General features: G+C 32.8%; 1 protein-coding gene across 1 annotated transcript in view; it reads right to left on the bottom strand.

Annotated features, from left to right (window-relative positions):
• The window catches only part of LOC106465314 (vacuolar fusion protein MON1 homolog A-like), a 43,236-nt gene that overhangs the window by 14,634 nt on the left and 11,770 nt on the right, over positions 1 to 16,832 (bottom strand). The window contains exons 2-4 of the mRNA XM_013925524.2: positions 7,854 to 8,014; positions 6,411 to 6,852; positions 5,547 to 5,722 (exon numbers count right to left, since the gene is read on the bottom strand). Coding sequence (XP_013780978.1) covers positions 5,547 to 5,722; positions 6,411 to 6,852; positions 7,854 to 8,014 — 779 coding nt within the window. The remainder of the gene's footprint in view (positions 1 to 5,546; positions 5,723 to 6,410; positions 6,853 to 7,853; positions 8,015 to 16,832) is intronic.

Raw genomic sequence — 16,832 nt, 5'->3', positions numbered from 1 at the left:
CAACGTTTAATAAAGTCTGAAACACATGTTCATTCAATAATGAAACATTTAAAAAATTAGTTACTCCTTTTTTTTATTCAAGCTTTCTTTTTAACTTTTCTTTAACTTTTTGATTATAGCCAATACTTGTAAAATCTTTCTTTAAGCAACCAATGCAACTTACCTTAAGTATCAATTGTTTAATACAATATTCTGAATATTCAGTTACAAACATTATCATTGTCAAATTGTAAACACTACACAACATTTAAAAGATCAGTTACTCTTTTTTTATTCAAGCTTTCTTTTTACTTTTCTTTAACTTTTAATTATAGCCAATATTGTAAAATCTTTCTTTAAGCAACCAATGCATCTTACCTTAAGGTATATATTTTTTAATATAATATTCTGAATATGATCATTGTTAAATTGTAAACACTACATAAAATGAAAGAGCTAGTAACTCACAATTAGTTAATCTATCAATATCATAATTTATCTGTTACACAGGATTAATTTCATTAAATTTAAACAATATGTATCTTCAAGTGCAGTGGCATGTCATCAAAGATGTAGGCCATGATGCCACTGTTGACATTAACAATATAATGAACAAGGATTTTAAGTTGAAAAGGGCTCAGAAATGAAAATAAGTAAGCTCATAAGCCATATCTCAAAAGCAATGGCTCTTTTCACCACAAAGATGGCAGAAGAAACTAAATTGTATCAATCACATATAACATACCTACCATGTCTCTTAATGTAGGTTCAATGGACATTTATGCTTTTGCTCTTTTTAAACACGAACTTGGAAGTTGTTATTCCATGCATAAGGAAAACCTTTGGAAAATCTGGTAAGACATAAAGTCTAAGATTGACCTCCTTGTCTTTCTCAGGTTGGTTACCCTGGAAATTATGTTGTCAGATGGTAATGAACAATCATAGCTTTTAGAATGTGAACAAGTGAAGATGGAAGTAGTAGTCCCAGTGGCAGCAAAGGACCTTGAACATTGTTCTTATATAGCATGATTAACTGCAGTAGATGAACATTTTGCTTATTGTAAGATCATGTTCATTATAATGAAAAACCAAACATAAAAAATACCTCAAAAATATGAACTAAAGATAATGAATGACATTCTAGATGTACCAGGACACAAGTATAAGTACTCAAAATGTGCATAAATGTCATTCAATAACCAACATTATGGTTAAGCAGGGCCTTTGAAATATTCCAAAGGCAAGGTAAAAGATAAATGAAAGGATACCAAAAAAGGATTGGAATAAGCATTCCTGAAGGGTATGTCAACAGGCTTAATTACCTACTTGTCCAAGAGATTTGGACTTCCTGAGCAAGAAGAAATCTTGTAAAGATCCACTAAAAAGGGGAAACAATATCGAAAAACAGAAGTAGAAAATGAGATACAAAACAAAACAGAGTATAGATAAGAGCACCCAAAGAATATCAGGATCTCAAAAAAAGGAAACCACAGGGAAGCAAAAATAGGTTTGGAAGTGGAAATAGGCATTGAAGATCTAGAAAATGTTCCAAGAAAATATCACAGGGGATAAAACAAGTTAAGGTATAATCCTAGTAAAAATTATTGGTGTACGGAATACCTAGAAAAAAACACATCATAAAAAATTCCCTACAATTTCTTTGGGAACCAAATCATTACAGATCTGCGACACTTCATTTAGAAAGTCAAGGCTTGTGTAGTTAAAATAATCCTGTTGCATTTTCTTAAAATATTCATTTTACTCTGAAAAGAAATTGCAAAATTCAAGGAAATTCCCTCTCTGTTTAAATTCTTTACCCTCACTGTGACCTTGAGATGGTAAACTAAGTTTGGAAAGTAGCTTGACTGTATCATAGACCTTCATAAGATAATCCTTGTTTCTCTCAATGGTAGTTTTGTGACTTGCAAAAAGCTTCATAGCTAATAAACCAGTATCTTTACTATGCCTGAAGCACTGCCTCTTTTCCATACATTTCACACAAATATGGGAAAAAGTGTTTAACCCTTTCATTGAAGAAAGTGACTATAGTCGATGGAAGATTAATAGTCATTGAGAGTGGGGATGGACTTTTCTCACTGGCTGTCAAAAATTTTTCCATCCACAGCAGAAAGCAACAACCATCTATGAGCTTGAGTCGACCACTAGACCTCAGATGTGCTGACATCTGGGTGTACAATTGGGAAAAAGAAGTATAAACAATCTCTCAGCTAGAACACCAGTAGGCAGACGACACGAGGCACCCACACACACACAGATATCAGCTGATTGTTGTATTGTCTCCATGTTTTACCATAATATAGCAGCCATAACATCAAGATATGCAATGTAAGTGTCTCATATATCAGAATGCATAATACAATGAAATATACTGCTAATTTACAATCTTATTATAATGGAGCAATGGCATGGCTGTCTATATATCCATCAATATAGTATGTGACCAAAATAATAAATACAATGGTGCCATCTGTTGTGCTGAAATACAATAAGAACTCAATACCAGAAGTGGTGATTGAGCCTTATGAAATGAGATGCCATCTACTGAATACTACCACAAACAATAATCATAAACAAATTTCACACTTTGGGTAGTCAAGTTTCAGACAATTAAAAAAATACCTATGATATGTATAAGAATAATTTCTTTATATTTGAACACAATTTTAAATAAAAGTACTCTCCATACAACAAGAATACAACTTTCACTAGAACTGTATGTGAGTGTTTGATTATATCTTTATTGATGTGATCTTGAAATGTTGTACTGAGAAAATAAGAGTTCTTAAACAAAGCCATTATTTTTTTAATAAATGATAGCCCTTTTAATATGTAAAAACATTACAATTTATTTCAGTAAAAGTTATTAAAATTTTGAGCTCAGTACATTGAATCATTTTGATACAATGAGTTGTGATGACTAAAAAGCACAATACCATGCAGTACTTCCCAGAAAAAAAAACTTTTTAAAAAATAGTTCACTTTTTTACAACGAGGTATGAATACTACAATTACTAATTATTAGCACAAACAACCACCCTAAGGAGAAAATGTCTGCTGGTGTTTTTGGTAAACAAATCATCCACATAGCCTATCTGTGTATGGAAATTTCAGCACAGAAAGCAGAAAACAGCATCTTGTTGAACTGAATATTTAATCCAAGAAATTTTGGTATTGTGGAAAACAAAAAAAGAATGACTATGTTTTCCAAACCTTTTCTTTGGAAAAGCAGGCAAATGTGGTGGAGTTGGCCCATTGTATTTTTCTCCAAGATAAGGAGGACTGGTAGCATAATCTCTCAGTCATATCACTGGTCATGTAAGAGGGTGTACTTACAGCATCCAAAGACAACTGATCCTCTTACTGTGCTCATTCTAAAACACTGTCAGAAGTTGATGCAGCTCATACAGGGGCTGGTTATCAAGGTGTTTTAAAATCCTGTACTATCACTCATAGTTTAACTGTATCCTAGCTCCAAATTTTCATAATAACAGAAATTTTCTTTTCTGTGTTACAATGTGAAAAATGCTGAAATTAACTGACACAAACCACAAATATCACAATACCTATAAGGAGGTGAAAGTTGTAGTCAGCAGTGAGCAGGTACATGAAAAGTGTTTATAGAAAATTTGTATAAAGTTGCCTAGATTTTTTGTTTGATTTGTTGGTTGTACATTGTGTCAACCTTTCTTAAAAATTTCAACTATGGTACAAGTGTTACAATTGTAGATCATCATTTTAAAAGTTAAAGGTCTGTTGTAGCTAGTACATTTAAAAAATTTAATTAATAATGATTACAATAAAAAATAAGGTTGTTGTTTGGGCAGTTAGAAATTCTAATTGAACTATTTTCATTTAGACAGTTAAGACCTTAACCTGATCATCTATCCTAAAATATAACTTATGATATTTGCACACCATTTTTTTTTTCACAACTATTAAAATGTCCAAAATTCAAATACTGAAAAGAATTACTAAATAATATTTAATCTATTTAAGTAATTAAATGGCTTAAATTGTAAAAATAATGTACATCCCAAGATGCTTTGGACTAATAAGATTCCATGATTACAACCTTCAAAACAAATTAAGCAGTGTGCCTATATTGATCAACAAAGAAAGAAAAGAATTTGCTGATTGGCTGTTAAATTAATTCATTTTGTGCTCTTGGAATAACACCTTCAGTATGGAAGTTTGAGAAGCTGATATCACCATTTTGCCATGAAAAAGCAACAAATGAATATATCAAAAATTTAAAAGATAACACAGATACTCATTATTGAGCCACTAGCTCCGTCAGACTAGTGTGTCATGTTAGCAACTTGTCCCAAGCTATCGGGCCAGTGTTATTGTCAAGTGCTGAGATATAATTACATGACAGGGATGTTGTGGATAAATTTTTTATATGGATGTGTTGGATCTCCTTCAGAAAATGTATGAAAACTAAGATGTCATTATTTCTACAAAATGGGTGTAATCAGCCCCTACAGAGAAATCTAATCTTTCAAAGTTTGTCATAAAAGTGCAATAATTGTTGATGCACTAAGCAGTTGCATAAAACAGTAGATGCTACTGGACATGCTGTTTATCAATCAACAGACTCCTTCTATAAGAAAATAAATGAGAATTGAAATTATTCTTTGCAATTGTTATCCATCTGCTCTCAACAAAACACAAAAGATGATTCTGCTGTCACAGAACACATGGTTAAATGGATAAACAACCCAATATACCATAGCAGATTGTATAATATGAAATATTAGCATGAAAAAGACTGATGTGGGGAATTGCTGATTTGATTTTGGGCAGTTTTCTGAAGAATGTCCACTGCCATTGATACCAGATCTATAAAAGTTGAAGCAAGAGGTATCATACATGCACAGTGTATGATGTACATCAGCAGTAAAAGGAATGGTCTTTTTTCATGCAAAGATCCAAGCCCACCTATCCTAGTCTGGTATTGCCTGTATCATACAGGAGTAATAGTAGTGGAGTGCTGGGCACACATAGCTTTAGTAATATGATTTATATAGCTCAAACAAAGACTCAAGATCAGCTTTCAAGTCTGAAGGTGTTCAGGATGCTGCAACAATTATCAATGACATTTCCAGTGAATCTGGCAATGAATGAAGGTGGAATGTGAAGACTTAGCATGCACGATATGTGATATGTGACATTTCTATAGGCAAGATTAAAAACGATATTCTGGTTATTTTTGTGTTTTTTCAACATTAATGGGATAAAGTGACACAACATATGTGAATAAAAAAATTCAAAGAGTGGTCAAAATTCCCATCTTATAGAATATTGTCCTTTATAACTCATGAGCTACTCTTACTAATGAATAGTGGGATTCGCCATCATATTATAATGCCCCCCATGGCTGAAAGAGTGAGCATGTTCTGTAACAGAGATCCGAACTCATGGCCCTCAGATTGTGAATTGAGCGTCTTAACTACTAGGCCATGTCACCCCATGTTTGTTAAGTTCTTTAATTAAGAAAAATAAGAAATAGGTAAATAGAGCATCATTCATATAAAAAATCATACCTGGAATCAAACTTTGGTAAACAAATTGGTGTCCACGATTCTGCTGCTTTGAAACTATCTGAAGAATTTACAAGATTCATAACAAGATGAAGATCAGATGGATGAAGAGAATATTTCTTCATTCGAACAATTGTCACAAGCTGGTTTTTGGCAACCAGGATGGCAAACACAACATTCTGTTGATAAATAACTGCACATTAGAATTTATCTTTAGATATACTGTTGGAAGATAAATCTGTTAAGTTAAAAGATGCTTTAATCAGTTATCTACCCTCATCTGAAACATGCAAAGCAAATTTCCTAGTTTTAATACAGATACTTGAGCTAAAATTCAATGCAAAGACATTACAATGAATTATCATTCACTTTACGGACTATAAACATGACCATGATTTATATTTCAAAAGCTGGAGTAATTTAATCACAATTTAAGGTACAAATCTCAAAACTGACTCAAAATACTTCATAATAAAGTTAAGTGGCATACAAATTTGAATTAAATATAATCTGATTTAAGGCTTTACTTTATTGATGACATCTGTGAACTGCACTGCCTTAGGAGTTTCTGGATGACGTTTCAAGCTGCTAGTGCAGATCTTCATCTTCCCCTTATGAGGATCTGTGCCAGAAGTACAAAATAATGTCCATTGACTTCCAAAAAAATACAGTCCACAGACATCTCCAATAAGTACAGTCTTCTCTGCCTAAACTTTTTCTTAAAGACTTGAGGATTTGTCTTGATTACTAACACATATTATGACTGAAATACATCACATATTCTTTGCATAATTGTACACACTTACACAATCTTCCCACAAATTGATAATTTTTCTCTTTTTAACTAAGCAATGTAATACAACTAACCTTAACTTTGCTACAATATTGAACAATACTTTGACTAATCGTGTCTCTAATAGCGCTTGTTAGTGGTAAACAGCGAACAGCAACCAATAAGAAACTTGGATCTGAGTCCATTGTGTCCACCAAATTGTCCAGGAATTTTTCTGCTCCTCCTAGTAAGCGTCTTAAATCATAGTTCCTTCGCTGTTCAAAGATACTGCACAGTTGAGTGGAAGTTAATACCGACAGGATCAGGTTGTACACACAGTTAAGCTGAACAACAAGCTGAGGAGCTGAAGCATTAGTATTCGCTACTGCTACTAAAATAAGTGGAAGCCGAACAAGAAAGACAAACTTATGATCTCCTGCATGTATGGAACGAATCACATCACCATTGTCTTGAACAATGGACACCAAAGCCTGCATGACTCCCATTAACGTTACTAATTTGTCCTCACTTCCAAATCTGTTAAATATATGAAAAAATACACTGAGTGTGTGTAAAAAAAGATCATTACATCCATCTTTTAAAGTCAAACAAATAAAACAATAATTACTCTACATAAATGAAAATTCTATAAAAATATTAATGAAATCTGTATTACATAACTTTAGAAGTATAGTAAAACTAATGTTCATAAAACTGTTTTTAGACTTACACTAACATAATGTATATAGCTTACAATGTACATCAAAGTGTATAAACAGTAAATGTTAGGAAATAGAATGAAAATGTTACTACTCTTTTGTTATAATTCAAACTCAAGTATGATACAAGATATATATAGTAGCTCTCCCATTTACATTGGGATTCATTCCTAGAAAATACAATGTTAGGTGGATTGGCGTAAATCAGCTGCTATTTTCCCATTGATTTAGTGTTATAAAGGGAGGATGAATTCCTGGAGACTAATTTTAGGACACCCAAACTTAATCTAACCCAACATAAAGACACAAAATAAATACATCAACACAGAACACTCATGTTTAAGGGTTTTTGGATAGTTTGGCACAAAAATAATCAAAGGAAATATCACTCGATACTGACCAATAGGACAGACAACTTGCGACTGAAACAGAGCGAAGTGCGGGCAGGCTGGTTTTGATCTGACTCCCTCAAGTGGAAAAATACCTGTGCAGTGCACCTACTTATTGTTATGATACATGTGGTTTGAATTTTTTGTTTTTGGCATTCGCTGCCAAAAATAACATTAAACCTGATTTAACCAACTTATTTCAGATATTGTTCCCTAATTTCTTAGTGACTTTATATCAGATCAACATAAATTGAAAAGTTACTGTACTTTCTCATTGAAGCTCTATAATAGTATTAATTATCTTAGACAAAATATGTATTGAGCATATGTACATTTATTTTAGTTTTAATTCTAATTCAGTTTAAGTAACTTATTACAACTAAGAAATTTACTAGAATATACAGGGTATAATATGAAGCATGCATCATACCGACTATAAATAGGTTTTCCTGCTTCACTGAGGATAAAGATATGTTTGGAGTGTTGTTTCCATTCAGGGTTGTGAATATCTTCAGCAGTTTCTATTATTTCATGTTTTTCTTCATCACTTGACATCTGAATTGACTCCATTTCAATCCTGATTGGTTCAACCTAAGACCAATAAAACCACATCACATCTTTCTTTGGAGTTCTTTATTACAATAAAAGGAAAAAAATTCAATGAATGTTACATCATTATATGTAATATACAAAATTATGTAACTACCACTGTTTAAAACATCTTTACTTTTAAATACAAAATTTGTCCAAAAATAAAAATTAGAAACTACTTCAATCATTGCTTTCCTTCTATTACAGAAGTATGCTTTTCAGAAGACATCACATTCTTTTCACATCTACATGTAAACTACCTCAAATGTATTAAGTCTAATGTATTGACTTGTTATTTTTAAAGTTCATATATTTCTAACAACCAAAATTACAGGAGAAACCTAAATCAGCATTCACAGAATCATGTAAAATTATACTCTTTAGGTATGTAAATTTGGGTGTGCTTTAAAAAAATTTGAAGCCTTTTGCTTTGTGTTTAAGTATAATAAATGGATCTAATAGAATGCTGAGATATTTTCACAGAAAGTTATCGTTATAGCAAATAGTTTGATTTATTAGAAAGCACCATACTTGTAGTTCCTTTAGCTCAGTTAATAGTCCTCACCTGTCATCCAAAGATCCAGAGTTCAATTCTGGGATATGTTAAAAGTCAGAATAACACAGAAGAATTGGTGCCAATGTAGGACTACCTCATGACAATGAGATCAGACCCAAGAATGGCTTTATTTATGAGCAGAATACACAAGTCAGTTAGTTTGCAAAGTTAAAAAATGTCTTACTAAAAGCTGCTTGAGGGTTAACTCACTAACTAAAATAGTAAAGCATTCATCTATCTCAGAACATGCAAGGTACAAGATCACCACAAGAGTTTCTTAAGAATAGTGATAGCAATTTTAATCCATTTACACCAGGAAAGACAACATATTGGGAAGAATAAAGAAAAGAGATATTAGAATGATATCTTATTTAAAACATTTGAGTTATAAATAGACTGTTAAAACTAGTGTCAGAACATTTTGTTTTTTCAACTATATTCTAATTAAATTCTAACTCTGATATTGACTTTTGGTCACTGATTCTTGCCTTCTTTAAACCTAACAGCTCTTGTGTAATGAGGATCTTTGTGAAACAAAAGGTCTTTATGTGGTATTTTCAGGTGGAAACATTTTCACTAATAACAGCAGATTCACCCAAGAAATAAGGAGAACAATTTGAAACTAATAACTTTACAGTTTTTCTTGTGTGTTTGAAATAATGAGATGGACAAGTTTGACAAAATTAATACAATTTTTATTATGAAGCAAAAAAGAAAATGCAGCATACATATTTGTGCACATGAAAAGACAGTCTACTGGATTATGATTAACTCCACAGCTTTCTTTCCTCCTCTCAAAATAGACTTCTGTTGAACTAAACACAATGAGATTAAAGTCATTCTTTATCTGAAAAACTCCAGATAGAACAAAAAAAGATCTAAATTCAACAAATAAAACTGGTTTCTTTTGCCAGTCATCGGTGTCACATTGTGACCTTGTTCTCTCACAACATTGGTTGGCTGTAACATTTAGACTATGGTTAACTGTAACATTTAGACAATTTCAACCCAGCCAGCAAAGAATATTATGGTCACTAATCCTTTCAATCCAGATGCTATATGATACAGCAATATCCTCTCAGGCAGAATAGGCATTATTTATTATATAGAACAAAGGACAAACTAAACACGATGAGATTAAAGTAATTCTTTATCTGAAAAACTCCAGATAGAACAAAAAAAGAAGATCTAAATTCAACAAATAAAACTGGTTTCTTTTGCCAGTCATCAGTGTCACATTGTGACCCTTGTTCTCTCACAACATTGATTGGCTGTAACATTTAGACTATGGTTGACTGTAACATTTAGACAATGTCAACTCAGCGAGCAAAGAATATTATGGTCACTAATCCTTTTAATCCAGATGCTATATGATACGGCAATATCCTCTCAGGCAAATTAAGCATTATTTACTATACAGAACAAAGACACCTCAAACTAAATAAACAATTTTTCTAAATTCCTATATTACTAAAGCAGATAGAAACTATATAATATACTAAATAAATCAGTGGTTCTCAATTGCTGCTTGAGAGACTGGTGCCAATCTATGGACATCTTTCTGTTAGCCCAGAGAAGCATCCAGTGAAAAAAAGTCTTGTGAATGATGTGATTTTCATGAAATATATATACTCTGTATATGTGTTAATAATAGTTCACTATAAAACAAGTGAGCTCCATAATTTTCACTTAAAATCCTTTTGAAGAATCTAAATTAGGAGACAACAGCTATAAGCCAAAGTACTCCTAGGCACCTGTAAGCATTTCACAAAAATTTTGCCAATCTGTGGAGTGAAAAATATTAGAAACAACTGGTCTACATCACTTGCACATACAACTTACAGATGAAAAGGGGCTTATTGGTCCATCTAGGCTTCCCATCCACTATACTAAACTCTAAAATAAAAGTAAAACACTCAAAGCCAGCCCTTATCATTCAGATATTTATCAATCCATCCCTTAAATTAATTGCATCTACCACAAAGGAAGGCAATCCATCCCCTGTTAGAAAAATAAAACTGTCATAGCTGAAGATGACTCCTACCCTTCCAAAGTTTGTTTGTCTCTTCTTGTCCTATGTTTTCATCATAAGATGATGCATCAGCATTGCTAATTCCCTTAATATTCATAAATACCTCAATTAGATCCACTCTAACTTCTTTTTTCAAGAGAAAACAATTTCAATGAAATTGTATGACAATCTTTTCATCCTAGGTATCATTCTAGTTGTCCTCCTATGAACCATTACCAACAATTCAATGTCTCTTCTAAGGTCAGAAGCCCAAAATTGAACACAATACACCAAATGTGGTCTAATCAATTACTTATACAATGACATTATAATCTCTTTAGACTTGTATTCAATATTTCTATAGATACAACCTAAATCTCTATTTGCCTTACCACTAACAACAGTACATTGCTTGGATGGCTTACGAGACTGATCAACCAGAAAACCAAGATATTTTTCTGTCATAACACTGTTAAGGATATTCCCATTAAAATTATACTTATAATTCACCCTTGCCTTCACTATAATTAAAAGTCATTTGCCACTTATTCAGCCAATATTTTAAATCCTCTTGTAAAGCAGTAGCAACCTTCCCACAGCCAGCAACACACAAAACTTTTAATATTAAATAATTTGTTGACCATTCCTTCATCTATGTCAATGATGTAATTTATAAAAGAGCAAAGTTCCTAACACTGAGCCCTGAGGTACCCTACTTGTAACATGACTGAATTCCATTTGCAACCCATTGCTTTCTTCTTTCCATCCAGTGTCTTATCCAATAAGCCAACCTATCCCCCACACCTACAGAGAAAACGTTTTGAACAAGCCTTTTATGTGGCACTTTATCAAATGCTTTTTGAAAATCCAGATACACCAAATCCACAAACATGCCCTCATCTACATAAGCAGTGATGTTCCTCTTCAAAGAATGTCAAAGATTAGTAAGGCAAGATTTTCCCCAAGTGAAACTATGCTGACCATTCAACAAAATTTTAAACTTTAGTAAACAACTTTGTAAATCATCTTTTATCAAACTTCCAAAAACTTTTCCTATCACTGGCGTATGATTTACCGGCCTATAATTACTATGATTATCCCCTCCCTTGAAAAGAAAAATTGCATAAGCCAACTTCCTATCTTCTGGCATCTGCCTATTGTTCAAGGACTAAGAAAAAATAGTAGCAAGTGGTTCACATATCCAATCCTTAACCTCTTTTAAAACCATTGAGTAAATATTAACTGGCCCAAGAGCATTACCATTCTTTTAACTTCCAATTTTTTTAATTTGATCACATTATTCAATCTTGTTTCCATCTAGCAACTGGTCAGATTAAGGAACATTGCTTATATCTTCATTAGCAAAAATTCAAGAAAATGTAGAATTTAATAATGCAATCATTTCATTATCATTGGATATTAGTATGCCTGTATCATCCTTCAAAAACCTTACTCCCATCCTGTCATTTTGCTTACCCATAATATATTTAAAGAAATCCTTACTATTCATTTTTACATTTTCAGCAAACCTTTTTTCATATAGTTTTTTATTTTCTAATTTCATATTAAAGTATGTGTAGCATGAAATTTTATCTTGTAGTTTGATTTCGTCATAATTTAATTTTTAAAAATTTAAAGCTTTAACTTTATTTTTTGAGCATTTTACTACACCTCCAGATCTAAAAAAAAAAAAACCATTTATTACTGCTTTAGATTATTCCAACCATTCAAGTAATCACAATATTACATTATGATTTTCAATTAATTCATAGTTGTTCAGCTTAATCAATTAGTTAGGGCTCACAAAAATATTCAACCAATTATTACCATTTTCAATTATTCAAATTATTCAAGTTTCATGTGAGAATAATTGATTAGTTCAATGTAATCAATTAATGAGTTTGAGAATTACTTGATCAACAAATTCCACTAATTTCTCAACTCTACTTCCAAAACCATTTTTTATTATTGATCACTTAAATTGACATATACTACGTAATATATTTTTAACATTAAAGTAGGTTTGATGTGTAAAAACTGAGTAACTGAAAGATAGCAGAAGCATACAAGAGAGATAGTGAGGTCCAACTTATTTCTCAGAGGACTGCTAATGCGATCCCTATTTGTTTTAAAACTATTTCAAGAATCATTATTTAAATAGTAACTTTAAAATACTGTTGTACCATAACATGTGACAACAGGTTCCAAAATCTTGGTACCAACAAAAGTCTAACTAACAGACTTGCAAATTACTGGATCCTTCCCAGACACTTTAAAAAAAAAAAACATATTTCTTGCCTAAACAAATAATTGGGACTTTTTGATACAGGCTCTCAGTTGATGTTGTATATGCTGGCTTTCAGAAAGTTTTTGATATAATGAACTATGTTCAGTAAGATGAGACACTTAGATATTTTGTGTAATAGTCAAGAGATGAGCTGACATTTGGCTGCCTGGTGTGAAAAGTTTTAGCAATGATGAATGGGCATTTTCTGAAGGGGGAAAAATGTGACTAATGGGGTCCATCAGAGGCTTAGTTAAGGCTGTATCATGTTGAAAGATTTATGAAACATCTTCTTTCCAAATTTGAATACTTTATTGAGCACTTAATGTGCCAATGCCAAAAATATATTTAGTAAAAAATAATGTAAATGTTGGACACCTATGTAGTCCAGTAACTTCTTTATTGAGGAACTTTCATAGCATCATTAAGCATAGATACATATGTAAAAGTAAGGTTTACTTTTTTTCTAGAATATTCCTTGTTTTTATTTAATTTTATAGTATTGTTGAACAATTACAACAAAGTAAATAGTTTAAACCACAACACTGAATCACTGTTCTTTTGTCAGCTTGAGTTGCTGTCTTCATTAATTTTATCCTCACTCGATCCTTCATCCTCAATTATTTCTTTCTGGTTTTAGTCCCACTATCATTAACAGTCGCTGATGCCAGATTTTGCTCTTCAGTATCAATCCAAGCTGCTCATTTTTTTCTTTTGCTAGATTAAAGAGCATATTAACAAGTTTAGTTGTTTGGCCTGTTCTCATTCTAAGATAGTTTTGCTTTTTCAATTTTACATTATTGAATGATTTCCAGTTGCATTTGCAAGCAGCTGTAGTAGTTGGAATGCTTAACACTCACACAGTAACTTTAGATAACTGCTGACTCTCACAAATTATTTACTTCAATTTAAAAATGCTGTGATGACAGCTAACTTTCACTCTTTCCTTACTTAATATGTATCTAGCTTTGTATGCAACCAAAAACACAAAACAGCCACTATATCCAAGATGGTTATCAGCTCAGCTACCTTCTTGATAATGTCTATGGCTTCCATTTACTCATTTTCCCCTAAATTTCGAGCTCTCTACCTTGGCCCAATCAGTATACGTCAATTGATAGACAAGATGAAAGCAAAACACACAGCAAGAGCTGGGAACACCATCATCAAACACTATTCCTTAGTTGCTGACATGGATGATCACAGCAAAGAAGCTTCGTAGTACTGATTTATCTTCCTGAATAAATAGACAGCATTGTTTTGTTACTTTTAAGCTTTATTACAGAATACAAGACAGATTGCAACATACTCACCACTTACTCATTTGAACCCAGAAAACATCATACACTATGTTTTGTGGATGTGAGCAAGAGATAATGATGCTAACCCATAATCTGTCATCACCACTTGAAAGTGCTCCTCTGTTTTAATTTCTTTTTGAAAGTACTTGATTAATGATCTCTAAACAGTACCCAAGGAGTAAAAAAATCATTGTCTTTACTTCTTGTTAACTTGGAATGTTTCTACAAGTATAGCTTTATAATAATCTGTTTCATTTTTTCAATAAGTTTACTCACAGATTCAAGTTTGCAAATCATTGCAAGAAGATTTAAGACATAAGCTAGACAGCCAAAGATGAAGAGGTGAGGCTATTTTTCTTTAAGTAGTTGCCATCGAAACTTGCTAATGCTTGGATGATAAATGACCAAAGCATGGATATTCTCTGGCTCCAAAGTGTATCATCATCATCATATATGCATCAATATAAGATTCCACACGCAAAAAAAAATAAAAAAAATTAAGCTGATTAAAGGGACTCTCTTCATATCAGCCCATCTGTTCAGTCACACATCAGTACCAATGATTTGCTTTTAGCAACCTTCCACTCAACAAGATTTTGCAACAATCTGTACTTGTTATCTAGCAATGAATTTAAGACAGAAATACAAAAGCAAATCTTAGTTCATAAAAAAATTTTGCTTTCAAAAATTTATCTTTAGTAAAACTAACAAGTATACAATTTGAATGCATATTCCTTGCAATGATTTTCTTCTATTCCAGGGATTAACTCCATCAAGAAAATTCACACTGCACCTGGCAGTACAAGTGGTTTGGCTGCTAGCCTTCTAAAGAGTGTTGTTGTTCAGGAGTGATTACTCATAACTGTTAGATAACAGGCACAAAAATACAACTGATCCTCTACAATTTTCCTCTTCATTCTCATCTTCCTGAATGTGAAAGAGAGAAAACTTTGTAATTCAGTTGTTGGCAATTTATTGATGTAAATTTTTTAGCACTCACAGAGGTCTATAATCATAGTAAACAGAGGGTATAAATTATAATACAATGCTACTTCAAGGTATTAGCCAGGTTTTGACAAATGGCTGTTTAAATTTTTTTTTAAAGCAAGCACTGAAAGTACAAACTTCTAAGGCTGGTCCTGGGAATATGCTACCCCCAGAAAGTTTTAAAATTATAGAAGCTGTGAGATGCATTCTGGTGTATTTCTTATAAGGTCATTAAGGTATACATTGACTGTAGAATTTAAAACTACTCATTCTCAATTTGGAATTTATGTATTTCAGATAGGTATTTTAATTCTATAGGTACAGTTCAACCACTATAAATGTCTGGCATGCACAGAAGCATCATTTATAAATAAGGTATGATTATTCAACAACTGTATGTAACCTTAATAAGAAATTGCTTAAAGTTATTGTTTGAAAATTATTATTTTTTATGTCTTGTAGACAAACATATTTTGGTTGAACTGAAATTTATTTCATATTTTTGTTTGTCTTAACACATATTTTCAAGTTTTTACCTGTTTTGACAGACAACTGTCAATCTAAAAGACAGGTGGGTGGGTTACTGGCTAGAAGCTTCATTAATTTTATGCAACAATAAGAAATTTAACATTTTCCTAAACTGAAAATTTATTTCTGATAGATACTTACCTACTCACAAAAAGCTTTCTCCATTTATACTGCCCTCTATTGGGGCAAATTTTTACTCCCCAGTAGCCTTGATACTCCCATTTATTTCTGCATACTAACCTACAAATAATTATGTAGCAACCCTCCACAAATAGGAATGTGACACTACCCCTATTGTAACTAGTGCCCTCTTTAATCTTGGAGCTGTTAAACACTTCAAGATCAGTCAGATCACACCAAACCACACCAGAAGTGGGGAAGATAGGTGGGAAACGTTGAAGGAGGTAAGTATCTATCGGAAACCGTTAACTTCTGATATGATATCTTACCTCTACTAACAAAAGCTAGAATCCCACATTGAACCAATGGAGGGCTGGTGAGAAGATGATCTACCTTTAGGAAGCACTCAAAGGAAAATCATGGGGTATGAAAAGGAATGAAAAACAACAAACTCAAGGGAGACTGCAACACTTCTAAGCCAAGTATACTCTTCACCCATTAGTAATGTGTCACCAAAAATGGCAGAAACATGGAGGGACTCAAAGAAAAAACTACAGAAAAAATGGGACCCCCTGGTGTAGAGTGGCTAGGACATGACAGACCAGAAATGGAACCAACACCTGATGGTAGCTGGAATTGTACATCAGGTCTGTGGTAGGAAGAGGGTCCTCTACCTTTCACCTCAAAAATGGGTAGAGGCAGGGAAGAGAAATTTATTGTCCAGTCTGCAGAGTAGGAGATGGGTACCATCCAAACACATGTTAGGACTTATGTGGCTGGTCCAGCTCAAACCAATGCCTGTTCCCTGGGAACTGACATCCAGAAGATGGTAGAAAGGAGGGTGCCTCAGCCAGAGGGGCAAATTGCAATATATGGTGGAGTGCTACATCCAACACCTGATGACATCTAGAATTATAAATCAGGTCTGCAGTAGGAAGGGTTTTTATGCCATCAACACTAGCAGAATGCCACCACCCTACTACCAACTGATTGGTATTATGCACAATAAGGAGGATAGACCTCCATGCCCC

The sequence above is a fragment of the Limulus polyphemus genome, unplaced genomic scaffold, assembly GCF_000517525.1.
Source record: "Limulus polyphemus unplaced genomic scaffold, Limulus_polyphemus-2.1.2 Scaffold1906, whole genome shotgun sequence".
Classification (NCBI taxonomy): Eukaryota; Metazoa; Arthropoda; class Merostomata; order Xiphosura; family Limulidae; genus Limulus; species Limulus polyphemus.
This window is presented reverse-complemented; position numbering and strand designations above follow the sequence as displayed.